General features: G+C 42.4%; 1 protein-coding gene across 1 annotated transcript; it reads left to right on the forward strand.

Annotated features, from left to right (window-relative positions):
* Positions 1–2,312: 2,312 nt before the first annotated feature.
* Positions 2,313–11,872, forward strand: LOC115135231 (mitochondrial import receptor subunit TOM34). Its single transcript, XM_029669706.2, has 8 exons — positions 2,313–2,539; positions 2,793–2,932; positions 8,631–8,730; positions 9,251–9,403; positions 9,540–9,694; positions 9,843–9,990; positions 10,167–10,293; positions 10,381–11,872. The coding sequence occupies exons 2-8, from the start codon at positions 2,803–2,805 to the stop codon at positions 10,480–10,482; spliced, it is 915 nt and encodes a 304-aa protein (XP_029525566.1). The 5' UTR covers positions 2,313–2,539; positions 2,793–2,802; the 3' UTR covers positions 10,483–11,872.
* Positions 11,873–14,645: the final 2,773 nt, after the last annotated feature.

The following is a 14,645-nucleotide window of genomic DNA, read 5'->3' on the forward strand; positions in this document are numbered from 1 at the left end:
CGCTACAAAAAAAGGATATTTTCCGTCATTAGTCAGAATTTTAAAAGGACACTAGATGGAGTAGTTGTTCAAAGTGAAATGTTTTAATAAATATTTTTCTCTTTTATTAATCATGTTCATTTTCTTATACATCTTGTAAACTCTGTCTACTTGGAAGCTACAGGTGCTCCTGAGTAAAATGGACCCCCTTTTGCTGCAACACAATGTACAGAAATGGTGCAAAATGTATGTCCGGCATGAAATATGGCCTCAAAATGAGCAGCGAAACGACTGGGGGTGTAAACTCTGTGACTTTGGAAATTAAAAGTGCTCTTGAGTAGAATGGACCCCCCCCCCTTTTACAGTGGCACAAAGTATAGATAATTTTGTACAGTGCAATAGGTATGTCCAATATGAATATTTTTTTACATTTAAGTTGATGGGCCACTCTATAAGGGCCGCTAAAATGAGCAGCGACACTCCTCTGGGTGTAAACTCTATGGATTTGAAAACCTCAAGTGCTCCTGAGTAGAATGGATCCCCTTTTACTGTGACACAACGTACAGATAATTTTGTAGTGCAATACGAAAAAAACATTGGATTTAAGTTGATGGCCCGCTCTATAAGGGCTGCCAAATGAGCAGAGATGCTGCAATAAGTGATAGAAGTACACACACACAAACATTGTTGACCATATAGGCTTGGAAAAAATATACATAAAAAATGAAATTACATAACATAATATGGAAATACTCGTATAGTACCCTCCAAGCTCGTCATCAAGCTCGAGACCCTGGGTCTCGACCCCGCCCTGTGCAACTGGGTACTGGACTTCCTGACGGGCCGCCCCCAGGTGGTGAGGGTAGGCAACAACATCTCCTCCCCGCTGATCCTCAACACTGGGGCCCCACAGGGGTGCGTTCTGAGCCCTCTCCTGTACTCCCTGTTCACCCACGACTGCGTGGCCACGCACGCCTCCAACTCAATCATCAAGTTTGCGGACGACACAACAGTGGTAGGCTTGATTACCAACAACGACGAGACGGCCTACAGGGAGGAGGTGAGGGCCCTCGGAGTGTGGTGTCAGGAAAATAACCTCACACTCAACGTCAACAAAACTAAGGAGATGATTGTGGACTTCAGGAAAAAGCAGAGGGAACACCCCCCTATCCACATCGATGGAACAGTAGTGGAGAGGGTAGCAAGTTTTAAGTTCCTGGGCATACACATCACAGACAAACTGAATTGGTCCACTCACACAGACAGCATCGTGAAGAAGGCGCAGCAGCGCCTCTTCAACCTCAGGAGGCTGAAGAAATTCGGCTTGTCACCAAAAGCACTCACAAACTTCTACAGATGCACAATCGAGAGCATCCTGGCGGGCTGTATCACCGCCTGGTACGGCAACTGCTCCGCCCTCAACCGTAAGGCTCTCCAGAGGGTAGTGAGGTCTGCACAACGCATCACCGGGGTCAAACTACCTGCCCTCCAGGACACCTACACCACCCGATGTTACAGGAAGGCCATAAAGATCATCAAGGACATCAACCACCGGAGCCACTGCCTGTTCACCCCGCTATCATCCAGAAGGCGAGGTCAGTACAGGTGCATCAAAGCTGGGACCGAGAGACTGAAAAACAGCTTCTATCTCAAGGCCATCAGACTGTTAAACAGCCACCACTAACATTGAGTGGCTGCTGCCAACACACTGACACTGACACTGACTCAACTCCAGCCACTTTAATAATGGGAATTGATGGGAAATGATGTAAATATATCACTAGCCACTTTAAACAATGCTACCTTATATAATGTTACTTACCCTACATTATTCATCTCATATGCATACGTATATACTGTACTCTATATCATCGACTGCATCCTCATGTATCACTAGCCACTTTAACTATGCCACTTTGTTTACATACTCATCTCATATGTATATACTGTACTCGATACCATCTACTGTATCTTGCCTATGCTGCTCTGTACCATCACTCATTCATGTAACCTTATGTACATATTCTTTATCCCCTTACACTGTGTATAAGACAGTAGTTTTGGAATTGTTAGTTAGATTACTTGTTGGTTATTACTGCATTGTCGGAACTAGAAGCACAAGCATTTCGCTACACTCGCATTAACATCTGCTAACCATGTGTATGTGACAAATAAAATTAGATTTGATTTGATTTATTATTTGTATGATAATTAGTATAAATTAGTATATATATGTCGATAGTTGTGCACATTTTCATTATTAATTTACAAAGTACACAGGACGGAACTTTTACTGATTCCACAAATCCGTGACCCGGAAGTACTTATTTGTTCTTGCCTTTTTCAATCACAGCGGTTTTGCCAATAACGGGAGTTAACGTGATTCTGAAAGCCCACTGATCGATGCTCGTGATTAGCTAGTAAACGAGACACGTATTACACCTCTATAGCTAACTTGTTTAAGATCTTGAGTTTACTAGCTAACATTATTAGTTAGACGATTTGCGGACGAGTACAGTACAACCGGCTTGCCCAGATATCAATATTCATTCAGTCACTGGTAAATTGAGACCTAGCTGAATACACTAATACTATGCTAGTTAGCTACTGTATTTTTAAGGAATTAGCTCAAATTATGCTGGCCAGATTATTCAAGGGAAGTATGTAGAAGCTAACGTTAGTTGGCTGGCTAAATTTAGTAGCTATTAACAATAACTTGTTTACTGTAAAAGTTAGCTTGCTTGCTGCCAAACGTAAAGCTAACGTTAGCCAACTAACGTTATCTTGCAACTGTTTTCTGTCATGTGTTACAGAAAAACAAAGATGTCACAGAGGCGTCGTTCCCAGTCTTGGACAGAGTTGAAACAAGCAGGCAACGAATTCTTTAAAACTGGACAGTATGGGGAGGCTGCTTCTATTTACAGCCAGGCTATCAAAGAAGTGGAGAAGTCAGGTAGGCAGCTAGCTAACAACCCAGTCACAACAATTGCTTAATTTTCTATTCGTGTTTTCTGTTACCACGCTACATTGTAGGGGGTTACATTAAACGTTGGTTCTGGTGTTATACATTGTATTGAATGTTATAGAGAAGCTTCTCAGGAACACACAGCACTATTTCATGAGGATAGGATTTACCATTGCTAAAATCTTATTTTATGGGAAGATTTTTCCATTTAATTAGATCTGCTTTCATATTGTTGAGTAATGGGATAAAGTTATCTTTATACACTGTGTACAAAACCTTGGAAACACCTTACTAATATTGAGTTTTGCACCCCCTTTTGCCCTCGGAACAGCCTCAATTCGTCAGGGCATGTGCTCTGCAAGGTGTCAAAAGCGTTACATAGGGATGCTGGCCCATGTTCACTCCCAATGCTTCCCACAGTTGTGTCAAGTTGGCTGGATGTCCTTTGCATGGTGGGTCATTCTTGATACACTTGGGAAATGGTTGAGCGTAAAAAATCCAACAGTGTTGCAGTTCTTGATACGCTCAAACCAGTGTGCCTGGAACCAACTAATATACCCTGTCAAAAGTACTTAAATCTTTTGTCTTGCCCGTTCATCTTCTGAATGGCACACACACAATCCATGTCTCAAGGTTTAAAAAAAAAAAGAAGAAGAAGTTTAAACTGTCTCCTCTCCTGGTCAGTCTGTCATGGAAAGAGCACTTGTTTAATGTTTTTTACACTCAACGTATATTTGTTGTTTGTGGTCACTAATAAGCATCCTAAGTATTTGATATTGTTTGTGGTCAACTTAATAGATTGCTGTAGATCATTAATCTTCCTAATGATATTATTTTGTTTTTCCCCCAGGTGAATTGTATTAGTATTTTGAAAATAATTTTAGCAAGGGGGGTATTGTTTTCAATATTGGTTAGGTATAGCAGGACATAATCTGCAAATGCGTTTAGTTTATATGAATGTTTGCCAAGACTGATACTTGTTACGCTTGGGTCCTGTCTAATTCTTTCTGCAAGAGATTCACTTGCCAGTGCAAACAGGAGAGAGAGAGAGACATGCCTTTTTTTTGCCCCTTTCTTAAGCAATTTAATCAGATAATGTATTATTTGTGTATATTTTTGCATCAGCAGATTTATTATTTCAGCTGGAAAGTTGAAAGCTTTCAAAGTTTTGAATAGAAAAGGACATTCAAGATGGTCTAATAGCCTTTTCGACTTCAATAGCCATTTTTGATGAATCTATATACAGTGCATTCGGGAAGACTCCCAGACATTTTGTTAAGTTAAAATTGATTAAATAGTTTCCCCCGCTCATCTATCTACACACAAGACCCCATAATGACAGAACAAAAACAGGTTTTTAGAAATGTTTGCAAATGTATTAAAAATAAACTGATTTCACATTTACCTAAGTATTCAGACCCTATACTCAGTACTTTGTTGAAGCACGTTTGTCAGCGATTACAGCCTTGAGTCTTCTTGGGTATGATGCTACACCTGTATTTGGGGATTTTCTCCCATTCTTCTCTGAAGATCCTCTCAAGCTCTGTGAGGTTGGATGGGGAGCGTCGCTGCACAACTATTTTTAGGTCTCGCTAGAGATGTTCGATCAGGTTCAAGTCCAGGCTCTGGCTGTACCACTCAAGGACATTCAGAGACTTGTCCCGAAGCCACTCCTGCATTGTCTTGGCTGTGTGTTTAGGGTCCTTGTCCTGTTGTAAGGTGAACCTTCACCCCAGTCTGAGGTCCTGAGCTCTCTGGAGCAGGTTTTCATCAAGGATCTCTCTGTACTTTAATCTGTTCATCTTTCCCTCGATCCTGACTAGTCTCCTAGTCCCTGCCGTTGAAAAACATCCCCACAGCATGATGCTACCACCACCATGAATCAAAGTAGAAATGCAGAGAATCTTGTTTCTCATGGTCGGAGAGTCCTTTCGGTGCTTTTTGGTGAACCAAGTGGGCTGTCGTGCCTTCTACTGAAGAGTGGCTTCTGTCTGGCCACTCTACCATAAAGGCATGATTGGTGGAGTGCTGCAGAGATGGTTGTCCTTCTGGAAGATCCTCCCATCTCTACAGAGGAACTCTGGAGCTCTGTCAGAGTGACCATTGGGTCTTGGTCACCTCCCTGAACAAGGCCTTTCTCCCCTGATTGCTCAGTGTGGTAGGGCGGCCAGCTCTAGGAAGAGTCTTGGTGGTTACCCTTCTCCAGATCTGTGCCTCCTCACAATCCTGACTCAGAGCTCTACTGACAATTCCTTTGACCTCATGGCTTGGTTTTTGCTCTGACATGCGCTGTGGGACCTTATACAGACGTGTATGCCTTTCCAAATCATGTCCAATCAATTGAGTGTACCAGAGTGGCACCTGAGCTCAATTTCGAGTCTTAGCAAAGGCTCTTAATGCTTATGTAAATAAGGTATTTCTGTTTTTTTTGTAATAAATTTGCTAACATTTCTAAAAACCTGTTTTTCGCTTTGTCATTATGGGGTATTGTGTGTAGATTGAGGAAAATGTTTTAACTAACGTAACAAAATGTGGGAAAAGTCAGTCTGAATACTTTCCCAATGTTCTGTATACAAAGTATGTGGACACCCCTTCAAATTAGTGGATTTAGCTAGTTCAGCCACACCCCTTGCTGGCGGGTGTATAAAATCGAGCACACCGCCATGCAAACTCACAGAACGGGATTGCGTTTTTTTGTGTAGCGTTTTTTTTTAAGCCTGTCCTCGGGAAGCAACGTCAGGACAAGAACTGTTTGTCGGGAGCTTCATGAAATGAGTTTCCATGGCTGATCAGCCGCACACAAGCCTAAGATCACAATGCGCAATGCCAAGCTCGCCGCCATTGGACTCTCTCTCTCTTCACGAATCTGGGTTTGGCAGATGCCAGGAGAACGCTACCTGCCCTGAATGCATCGTGCCAACTGTGTTGGAAGAGGAATAATGGTCTGGGCTGTTTTTCATGGTTTGAGCCAGGCCCCTTAGTTCCAGTGAAGGGGAATCTTAAACACATAAAGTGGCATTATATACGATTCTGTGCTCCCAACTATGTGGCAACAGTTTGGACAATGCCCTCATGCACAAAGCAAGGTCCAGACAGAAATGGTTTGTTGAGATTGGTGTGGAAGAACTTGACTGGCCTGCAGAGCCCTGACCTCAACCCTATTGAACACCTTTGGGATTGGAACGCGAGCCAGGCCTAATCGGCCAACATCAGTGCCCGGCCTCACTAATGCTCTTGTGGCTGAATGGAAGCAAGTCCCCGCAGCAATGTTCCAACATCTAATGGAAACGGGGGACCAACTGCATATTAATGCCCATGATTTTGGAATGCGATGTTCGATGAGCAGGTGATTAGGCTATTGTGGTTTGTGGAATCCCAATCCACAATCCCAGTGTGAAGTTGCTGGATATTAGCGGGAACTGGAACACGCTGTCATTCCAAAGCATCCCAAACATGCTCAATGGGTGACATGTCTGATGAGTATGCAGGCCATGGAAGAACTGGGGACATTTTCAGCTTCCGGGAATTGTGTACCCATCCTTGCGACATGGGGGCATGCATTATCATGCTGAAACAGGATGTGATGGCAGCGGATGAATGGCACGACAATGGACATCATGATCTCGTCACGGTGTCTCAGTATTCAAATTGCCATCGAAAAAATGCTACGGTGTTCGTTGTCCGTAGCTTATGACTCCCAATACCATAACCCCACCGCCACCATGGCTCACCCACACGACGCCATCCATGCTGTCTGCCCGTCGTAACCAACTTCAGTGGGAAAATGCTCACCTTCGATGGCCAATGGCACGCTGGAGAAGTGTGCTTTTCATGGATGAATCCCGGTTTCAACTGTACCGGGCAGATGGCAGACAGCATGGATGGCGTCGTGTGGGTGAGCGGTTCGCTGATGTCAACGCTGCGAACAGAGTGCTCCATGGTGGCGGTGGGGGTTATGGTATTGGGAGTCATAAGCTACGGACAACGAACACCGTAGCATTTTTTCGATGGCAATTAGAATGCTGAGACACCGTGACGAGATTTTTTTTTTATATATTTTTTTTACCTTTATTTAACTAGGCAAGTCAGTTAAGAACAAATTCTTATTTTCAATGACGGCCTAGGAACAGTGGGTTAACTGCCTGTTCAGAGGCAGAACGACAGATTTGTACCTTGTCAGCTTGGGGGTTTGAACTTGCAACCCTTCGGTTACTAGTCCAACGCTCTAACCACTAGGCTACCCTGCCGCCCAGGGATTATGATGTCCATTGTCTTTTATTTTTCCCAGCACATTGTGCACCTGTGTAATGATGATTCTGTTTAATCAGCTTCTTGATATGCCACACCTGTCAGGTGAATGGATTATCTTGGCAATTATAATTGGTTTGGCGTCTATTCTTTGTCCTGTCTACATTTGTAATGGTAAATGTTTTAATTTACATATTTAATAAGAGCATCTTCACTGGCTGAATCACCGCTTGGTGACTGCAAGGTGCTACAGAGGGTAGTGGGTATAGCCCAGTACATCACTGTGGGCCGAGCTCCCTGCCACCCAGGACCTCTATACCAGGCGGTGTCAGAGGAAAGCCCTAAAAATGGTCAGACTCCAGCCACCCAAGTCACAGACTGTTCTCTTTGCTACTACAAGGCAAGCGATGCACCAAGTCTGGAACCAACAGGACTCTGAACAGCTTCTACCCCCAAGCCATAAGACTGCTAAATAGTTAGTTAAATAGTTAACCAAATAGCTACCCAAACTAACTGCATTGATCCTTTTTGCACTGACTTTTTTGTCTCATCACATACGCTGCTGCTACTGTTCATTATCCGTCACTTATTCCTAGTTATATTTGCATATCTACCTCAATTACCTAATGTATGTATGTATGTGTATATATACAAGTTCTTTATTTATTAATTATTTATTACTTTTATTATTACATTAGACTTTTCTATTATTTCTCTCTGCATTGTTGGGAAGCATTTTACTATTAGTCTACTCCTGTTGTTTACTAAGCATGTGACAAATAACATTTTATTTGAAATTTAAAGTGTACCTATGATTAAAATTACAGACCTCTCTCATCTTTTTAAGTGGGAGAACTTGCACAATTGGTGGCTGACTAAATACTTTTTTGCCCCACTGTAGCTACGAAACTCTAAACTGTAAAATGCTGTTTTTTTCGTGTCTCTGAAAACATCAATGACAGAAGCGAAGGAAAAACATTTCACCATCTATTTCAGACAAAAGATGTCTGATGACAGTGAAACACCCCTTACTTTCCACTATTGATCTTGCTTTGATGTGTTGAGGAATACTCATCGCAAATATAAATACACAGAATTTCGTGGGTTTCACAAAAAGGTTCTTAGAGCACGGGACTTTACATTTTTGCTCATATCGTGTAAATATGATAACGCACAGTATTGGGATTTTTAGACATGGGTAACAACTGTCACATGGACATTTTCAAGTTATTTATTTTGTATTTTGAATACCACATTATTGAACAGATGTGTTTATTGCTTTTCTTTTGGTACAATTCTCGCATAGCGTCCATTGTTTGCCGCGTCACCTAACATCATATACATGTGTTTTAATATTGTGCGTCATTTGAAGTCTTCTGAAACCAGAACAAGCTTTCCATGTTCTGATACATTGTTACCACTGTAAATTAATTTACAGGAAAGAAGAATCCAGAGGATCTTAGTATCCTGTATTCTAACCGTGCAGCCAGTTATCTGAAGGATGGAAATTGTTGGGAGTGTGTGAAGGACTGTACAGTGTAAGTAGCCTACATTGTGGACATTATGTTTTGTGTTAGGCCATGAATGCCTTTTTCTTCGGCTCTACAGTCGGTTCATACTGCTGCAGTAACACTCCTACCTCAAACATATTGGAATGAAACTGGCCGCGCTTATAAACCCAGGGTCGTTACAATATCAACATTATCTTTTCCCAATATACTGTAGCTCATTACTTTGTCCGGTGTTGCTTAGATTGTCTTTCTTTGTCCATACTACTGCAGTAACACTCCTACCCTAAAACTTATCAACATAACATTTTCCCAATTTACTGTAACTCATTACTTTGAAACTCATTACTTTGTCCAGTGTTGCTTAGGTTCTGTTCTGTCTTTCCTTGTCCATACTACTGCAGAAACACTTATATCTAAAAGATATCACAATAATCTTTTTCCAATATACTCAAGTAGAACATTACTTCGTCTGTTGTATAGGTTCTCCGGCTTTCTTTGTCCATACTACTGCAACAACACTGCTACCTAAAAATGTTTTATTTTATAGATCTCTTGACCTAGTTCCGTTTGGCATCAAGCCTATCCTTCGCCGGGCTGCAGCGTATGAAGCATTGGAGAGATACAGATTAGCCTATGTGGACTACAAGACAGCCTTACAGATCGACTGTAACATACCTGCAGCCCATGATGGTACCAGCAGGTATTACATGTTGCACAATTCCATTTCACTTACAAAAAGCCTTTCAAGTCCTTTAACTTCTAAGAACTTATGTCATATATAGGGGACATAATCAAGATAGTGGAATGTACAACTTGTTAACCCTCTTTCTTTCTAGAATGACGAAGTATCTGACAGAGGTGGATGGACTCTCATGGCGAGAGAAGCTCTCACTTATTCCCACTGTTCCGATGGCCGTCAAAGAAAAATTGTCTCTGGCAACAAGCCAACAAACAAAGCAACACAATGGCACCAGAGAAAATGAGAAATCTGGTTGGTCTTTCATAGGATTCAGTCTCTCAAATATGAGTAGAAACACAAAATGATGTTAATAATTTGGCTATTACTATTGGATTCTCATCTTTGTACAACCTGTAACAGATGTACTGTAAATAATAAGATGTATCATTTTTTATTGCAGTCCCAGGAGAGGATTCCGTTAAAAAAGCCCTAACCCTGAAAGAGGAAGGCAATGCGCAGGTGAAAAAAGGAGAGTACAAGAAAGCCATAGAGAAATACACTCAGAGCCTCAAACACAATTCCTCAGAAATCACAACCTACACAAATAGGTGAGACTAATAATGTCTATCTGGTGTGTAGACAAATGCCAACAAACCCTTGGGAGTGGTATTCACAACTCTGCATTGTTATATAGTTCTGTGAAATGTTATTGCCCAGCTCCTGTTGTACAAGGGATGTGCATAATTCCTATATGGGACTAATTTGTGCCTTTTGTACTAAATAGGGCACTTTGCTACCTCTCTGTGAAGATGTACAAGGAGGCAGTGCAAGATTGTGGAGAGGCCCTGCGACTCGACTCCGCTAATATCAAGGCACTGTACAGACGAGCACAGGCACACAAGGAGCTGAAAGTGAGAGCCTTTCTGATGAACAAAAAATTGTTAGTACATTGTATGGAGTTTTTACATTTTGTTTGATGTGTTAATTTTGCCGTTCAGGACTACAAAGCTTGCATTGAAGATCTAAACAGCTTGCTGAAAGTTGAGCCAAAGAACACAGCCGGACAGAATTTACTGCTGGAAGTGCAAAAGAAGAAATGAGCTTGTGATTCGGATGGTTGCCTGTGGATGTGAACGACCCTACGCTGACCTGGTGTACATGCCTGAAGTGCCTGTATTCACTCACAGAAGCAGGTTTTCCAATCTATTTCCTGGCCTGTTTAATTTAAATCCACTCAAGATGGAGTATTGCTTTGACTACTACAGGGGAAGCACAGTCAATACAGTGCATATTTAGCCTTCATATACATCATGCAATCACTGCATGAAACTGAAAATATAGCATTCAACCATTGTTTTACAAGGACTATGCATTTGTATGTATTTCCACTAGCATAAGAGATTTTCACGATCAACTACTGTTGTAGTTGAAGATATAGTTCACCCAAATTACAAAACTACATTGGTTTTACTTACAGACTTACTCTGTAAGCATTCTATGGACGAGGTAGGACAGCAATCCATGCATTGTTTTTGTTTACCTGGTCACTGTTTCAAATGCTAACTTTTTAGCATTTATGGCACAAATCCAATTCAAGTCAATCGTACCTATATTAGCATTCCCGCACTTAATGTCCAAATCATTTTAAGTAACTTATGAGTTACACAATCAATATTTAGATACTTTAGGATGATTTGGACATGAAGCATGAAATTCTAATATAAGCACCTATTTATATCATCTTTAATACATCTATAGGTAAACTATCCCTTTAAGATCGTAGTTATCTTGGGCTTCCGAGTGGCACAGAGGTCTAAGGTACTGCATCTTAGTGCTAGAGGCGTCACTACAGACACGGCCATGATTGGGAGTCCCATAGGGCGGCGCACAATTGCCCCAGCGTCGTCCGGGTTTGGCCGGTGTTGGCCGTCATTGTAATTTGTTCTTAACTGACTTGCCTAGTTTAAATAAAGGTTAAATAAATTTTAAAAAATGAATATTTTATGGGTATTTTCAGTCGAGGAAAGTAACACTATACCAGAGAAACAGATGGTTACCGTATTATTAGTGAATTTAAGAGCATATTGAAACATCATTACCACCTGTATCACCTGTATCACCTAACATGTTGACAATTCTATCAGTAATGCATAATCTTTAATGTCATTTTTTTTCACTAATTAGGATTCAGGAAACAAATCAAACTTTCATCCTCCCTGATGGGGGCTGAATTGGATGATACCAGTTGTGAAACTAGTTGTTTTCCATTGTCCAGTTGGTTGCTTCAATTACGGAATGTTTGAACATATTTTTTTGTTAAATTTGTCTTTGGAATATCAATGCTTTTGCAGTGGTGACACAAGTTAGTGTGGGTGTTTTACATTTCAGCAATGTCATCTGGGTATATTGGTGATTGCAGCACTTTTTTTCAATTCTGTGAAATGTTGGAACGCTTACCTCATGTTGCAAAATAATAAAGATATGACTTTATACACAGTGTAATCATGGCATTTCAATATGTCAATTAAGGCTCAGCAATATTTCCCAAATGCACGTATCCTACATGGTCAAAGGTATGTGGACACCTGCTCGTCTAACATCTCTTTCCAAAATCATAGGCATTAATATGAATTTAGTCCCCCTTTGCTTCTATAACAGCCATTAATATTCTGGGAAGGCTTTCCACTAGATGTTGGAACATTGCTGCAGGGACTTGCTTCCATTCCTCCACAAGAGCATTAGTGAGGTCGGGCAATGATGTTGGGCAATTAGGCCTGGCTCACTGTTGGTGTTGCAATCCATTCCAAAGGTGATCGATGGGGTTGACATCAGTGCTCTGTGTAGGCCAGTCAAGTTCTTCCACACTGATCTTGACAAACCATTTCTGTGTGGACATCGCATTGTACTCAGGGGCATTGTCATACTGAAACAGGAAAGCGCCTTCCCCAAACTGTTGTCACAAAGTTGGAAGCACAGATTTGTCTTGAATGTCATTGTATTCTGTAGTGTTAAGATTTCCCTTCACTGGAATTAAGGGGGCTAGCCCGAACCCTGAAAAACAGCCCCAGACCATTATTCCTCCTCCACCAAACTTTACAGTTGGCACTATGCATTCGGGCAGGTAGTGTTCACCTGGCATCCACCAAACCCAGATTCTTTCATCCGACTACCAGATGGTAAAGCGAGATTAATCATTCCATAGAAAGCGTTTCCACTTCTCCAGAGTCCAATGGTGGCGAGCTTTACACCACTCCAGCCGACGCTTGACATTGCGCATGGTGATCATAGGCTCGTGTGCGGCTGCTCGGCCATGGAAACCCATTTCATGAAGCTCCCGGTGAACAGTTCTTGTTCTTCTTGATTTTGCTTCCAGAGGCAGTTTGGAACTCTGTAGTGAGTGTTGCACCCGAGAACATGATTTTTACGTGCTTTAGCATTCGGCTGTCCTGTTCTGTGAGCTTGTGAGGCCTACCACTTCGTGGCTGTGCCGTCATTGCACCTAAATGTTTCCACTTTACAATAACAGCACTTACAGTTGACCAGGGCAACTCTAGCAGGGTAGACATTTGAGGAACTGACTTTTTTGCCAGTTGGCATCCTATGGCGGTGCCACACTGGTCACAGAGTTCTTCAATACAGGCCAGGAGGAGCACTGCCAGGGCCCTGCAAAATGACCTCCAGCAGGCCACAAATGTGCATGTGTCTGCTCAAACAGTCAGAAACAGACTCCATTGGGGTGGTATGAGGGCCCGACGTCCACAGGTGGGGGTTGTGCTTACAGCCCAACACTGTGCAGGACGTTTGGCATTTGCCAGAGAACACCACGATTGGCAAATTCGCCACTGGCGCCCTGTACTCTTCACAGATGAAAGCAGGTTCACACTGAGCACATGTGACAGAGTCTGGAGACGCCGTGGAGAACGTTCTGTTGCCTGCAACATCCTCCAGCATGACCAGTTTGGCGGTGGGTCAGTCATGGTGTGGGGTGGCATTTCTTTGGGGGGCCGCACCGCCCTCCATGTGCTCGCCAGAGGTAGCCTGACTGCCATTAGGTACCGAGATGAGATCCTCAGACCCCTTGTGAGACCATATGCTGGTGCGGTTGGCCCTGGGTTCCTCCTAATGCAAGACCTCATGTGGCTGGAGTGTGTCAGCAGTGCCTGCAAGAGGAAGGCATTGATGCTATGGACTGGCCCGCTGGTTCCCCAGACCTGAATCCAATTGAGCACATCTGGGACATCATGTCTCGCTCCATCCACCAACGCCACGTTGCACCACAGACTGTCAAGGAGTTGGCGGATGCTTTAGTCCAAGTCTGGGAGGAGATCCCTCAGGAGACCATCCGCCACCTCATCAGGAGCATGCCAAGGCGTTGTAGGGAGGTCATACAAGCACGTGGAGGCCAGACACACTACTGAGCCTCATTTTGACTTGTTTTAAGGACATTACATCAAAGTTGTATCAGCCTGTAGTGTGGTTTTCCACTTTAATTTTGAGTGTGACTCCAAATCCAGACCTCCATGGGTTGATAAATTTGATTTCCATTGATAATTTTTGTGTGATTTTGTTGTCAGCACATTCAACTATGTAAAGAAAAAAGTATTTAATAAGAATATTTCATTCATTCACATCTAGGATGTGTTATTTTAGTGTTCCCTTTATTTTTTTGAGCAGTGTATTTTTTATTTCACCTTTATTTAACCAGGTAGGCCAGTTGAGAACAAGTTCTCATTTACAACTGCGAATTGGCCAAGATAAAGCAAAGCAGTGCGACACAAACAACACAGAGTAACACATGGAATAAACAAACGTACAGTCAATAACACAATAGAAAAGTCTATATACAGTGTGTGCAAATGAAGTAAGATTAGGGAGGTAAGGCAATAAATAGGCCATAGTGGTGAAATAATTACAATTTAGCAATTAAACACTGGAGTGATAGATGAGCAGAAGATGAATGTGCAAGTATAGATACTGGGGTGCAAAGGAGCAACAACAACAACAAAAAATATGGGGATGAGGTAGTTGGGTGGGCTATTTACAGATGCAATGATCTGTAAGCTGCTCTGACAGCTGATGCTTAAAGTTAGTGAGGGAGATATGAGTCCAGCTTCAGTGATTTTTGCAATTCTTTCCTGTCATTGGCAGCAGAGAATTGGAAGGAAAGGCTTTGGGAGTTGGCTTTGGGGGTGTCCAGTGAAATATACCTGCTGGAGCGCGTGCTACAGGTGGGTGCTGCTATGGTGACCAGTGAGCTGAGATA

This window comes from Oncorhynchus nerka, linkage group LG2, assembly GCF_034236695.1.
Source record: "Oncorhynchus nerka isolate Pitt River linkage group LG2, Oner_Uvic_2.0, whole genome shotgun sequence".
NCBI lineage: Eukaryota > Metazoa > Chordata > Actinopteri > Salmoniformes > Salmonidae > Oncorhynchus > Oncorhynchus nerka.

What these genes read in the sequence shown, in the direction of transcription:
- LOC115135231 (XM_029669706.2), top strand. Translation starts at nt 2,803, where the DNA reads ATGTCACAGAGGCGTCGTTCCCAGTCTTGGACAGAGTTGAAACAAGCA. An exon ending in CAAAGAAGTGGAGAAGTCAG is followed by an intron (nt 2,933 to 8,630) that starts GTAGGCAGCTAG and finishes ATTAATTTACAG; the next exon opens with GAAAGAAGAATCCAGAGGAT. An exon ending in ATCACAACCTACACAAATAG is followed by an intron (nt 9,991 to 10,166) that starts GTGAGACTAATA and finishes TGTACTAAATAG; the next exon opens with GGCACTTTGCTACCTCTCTG.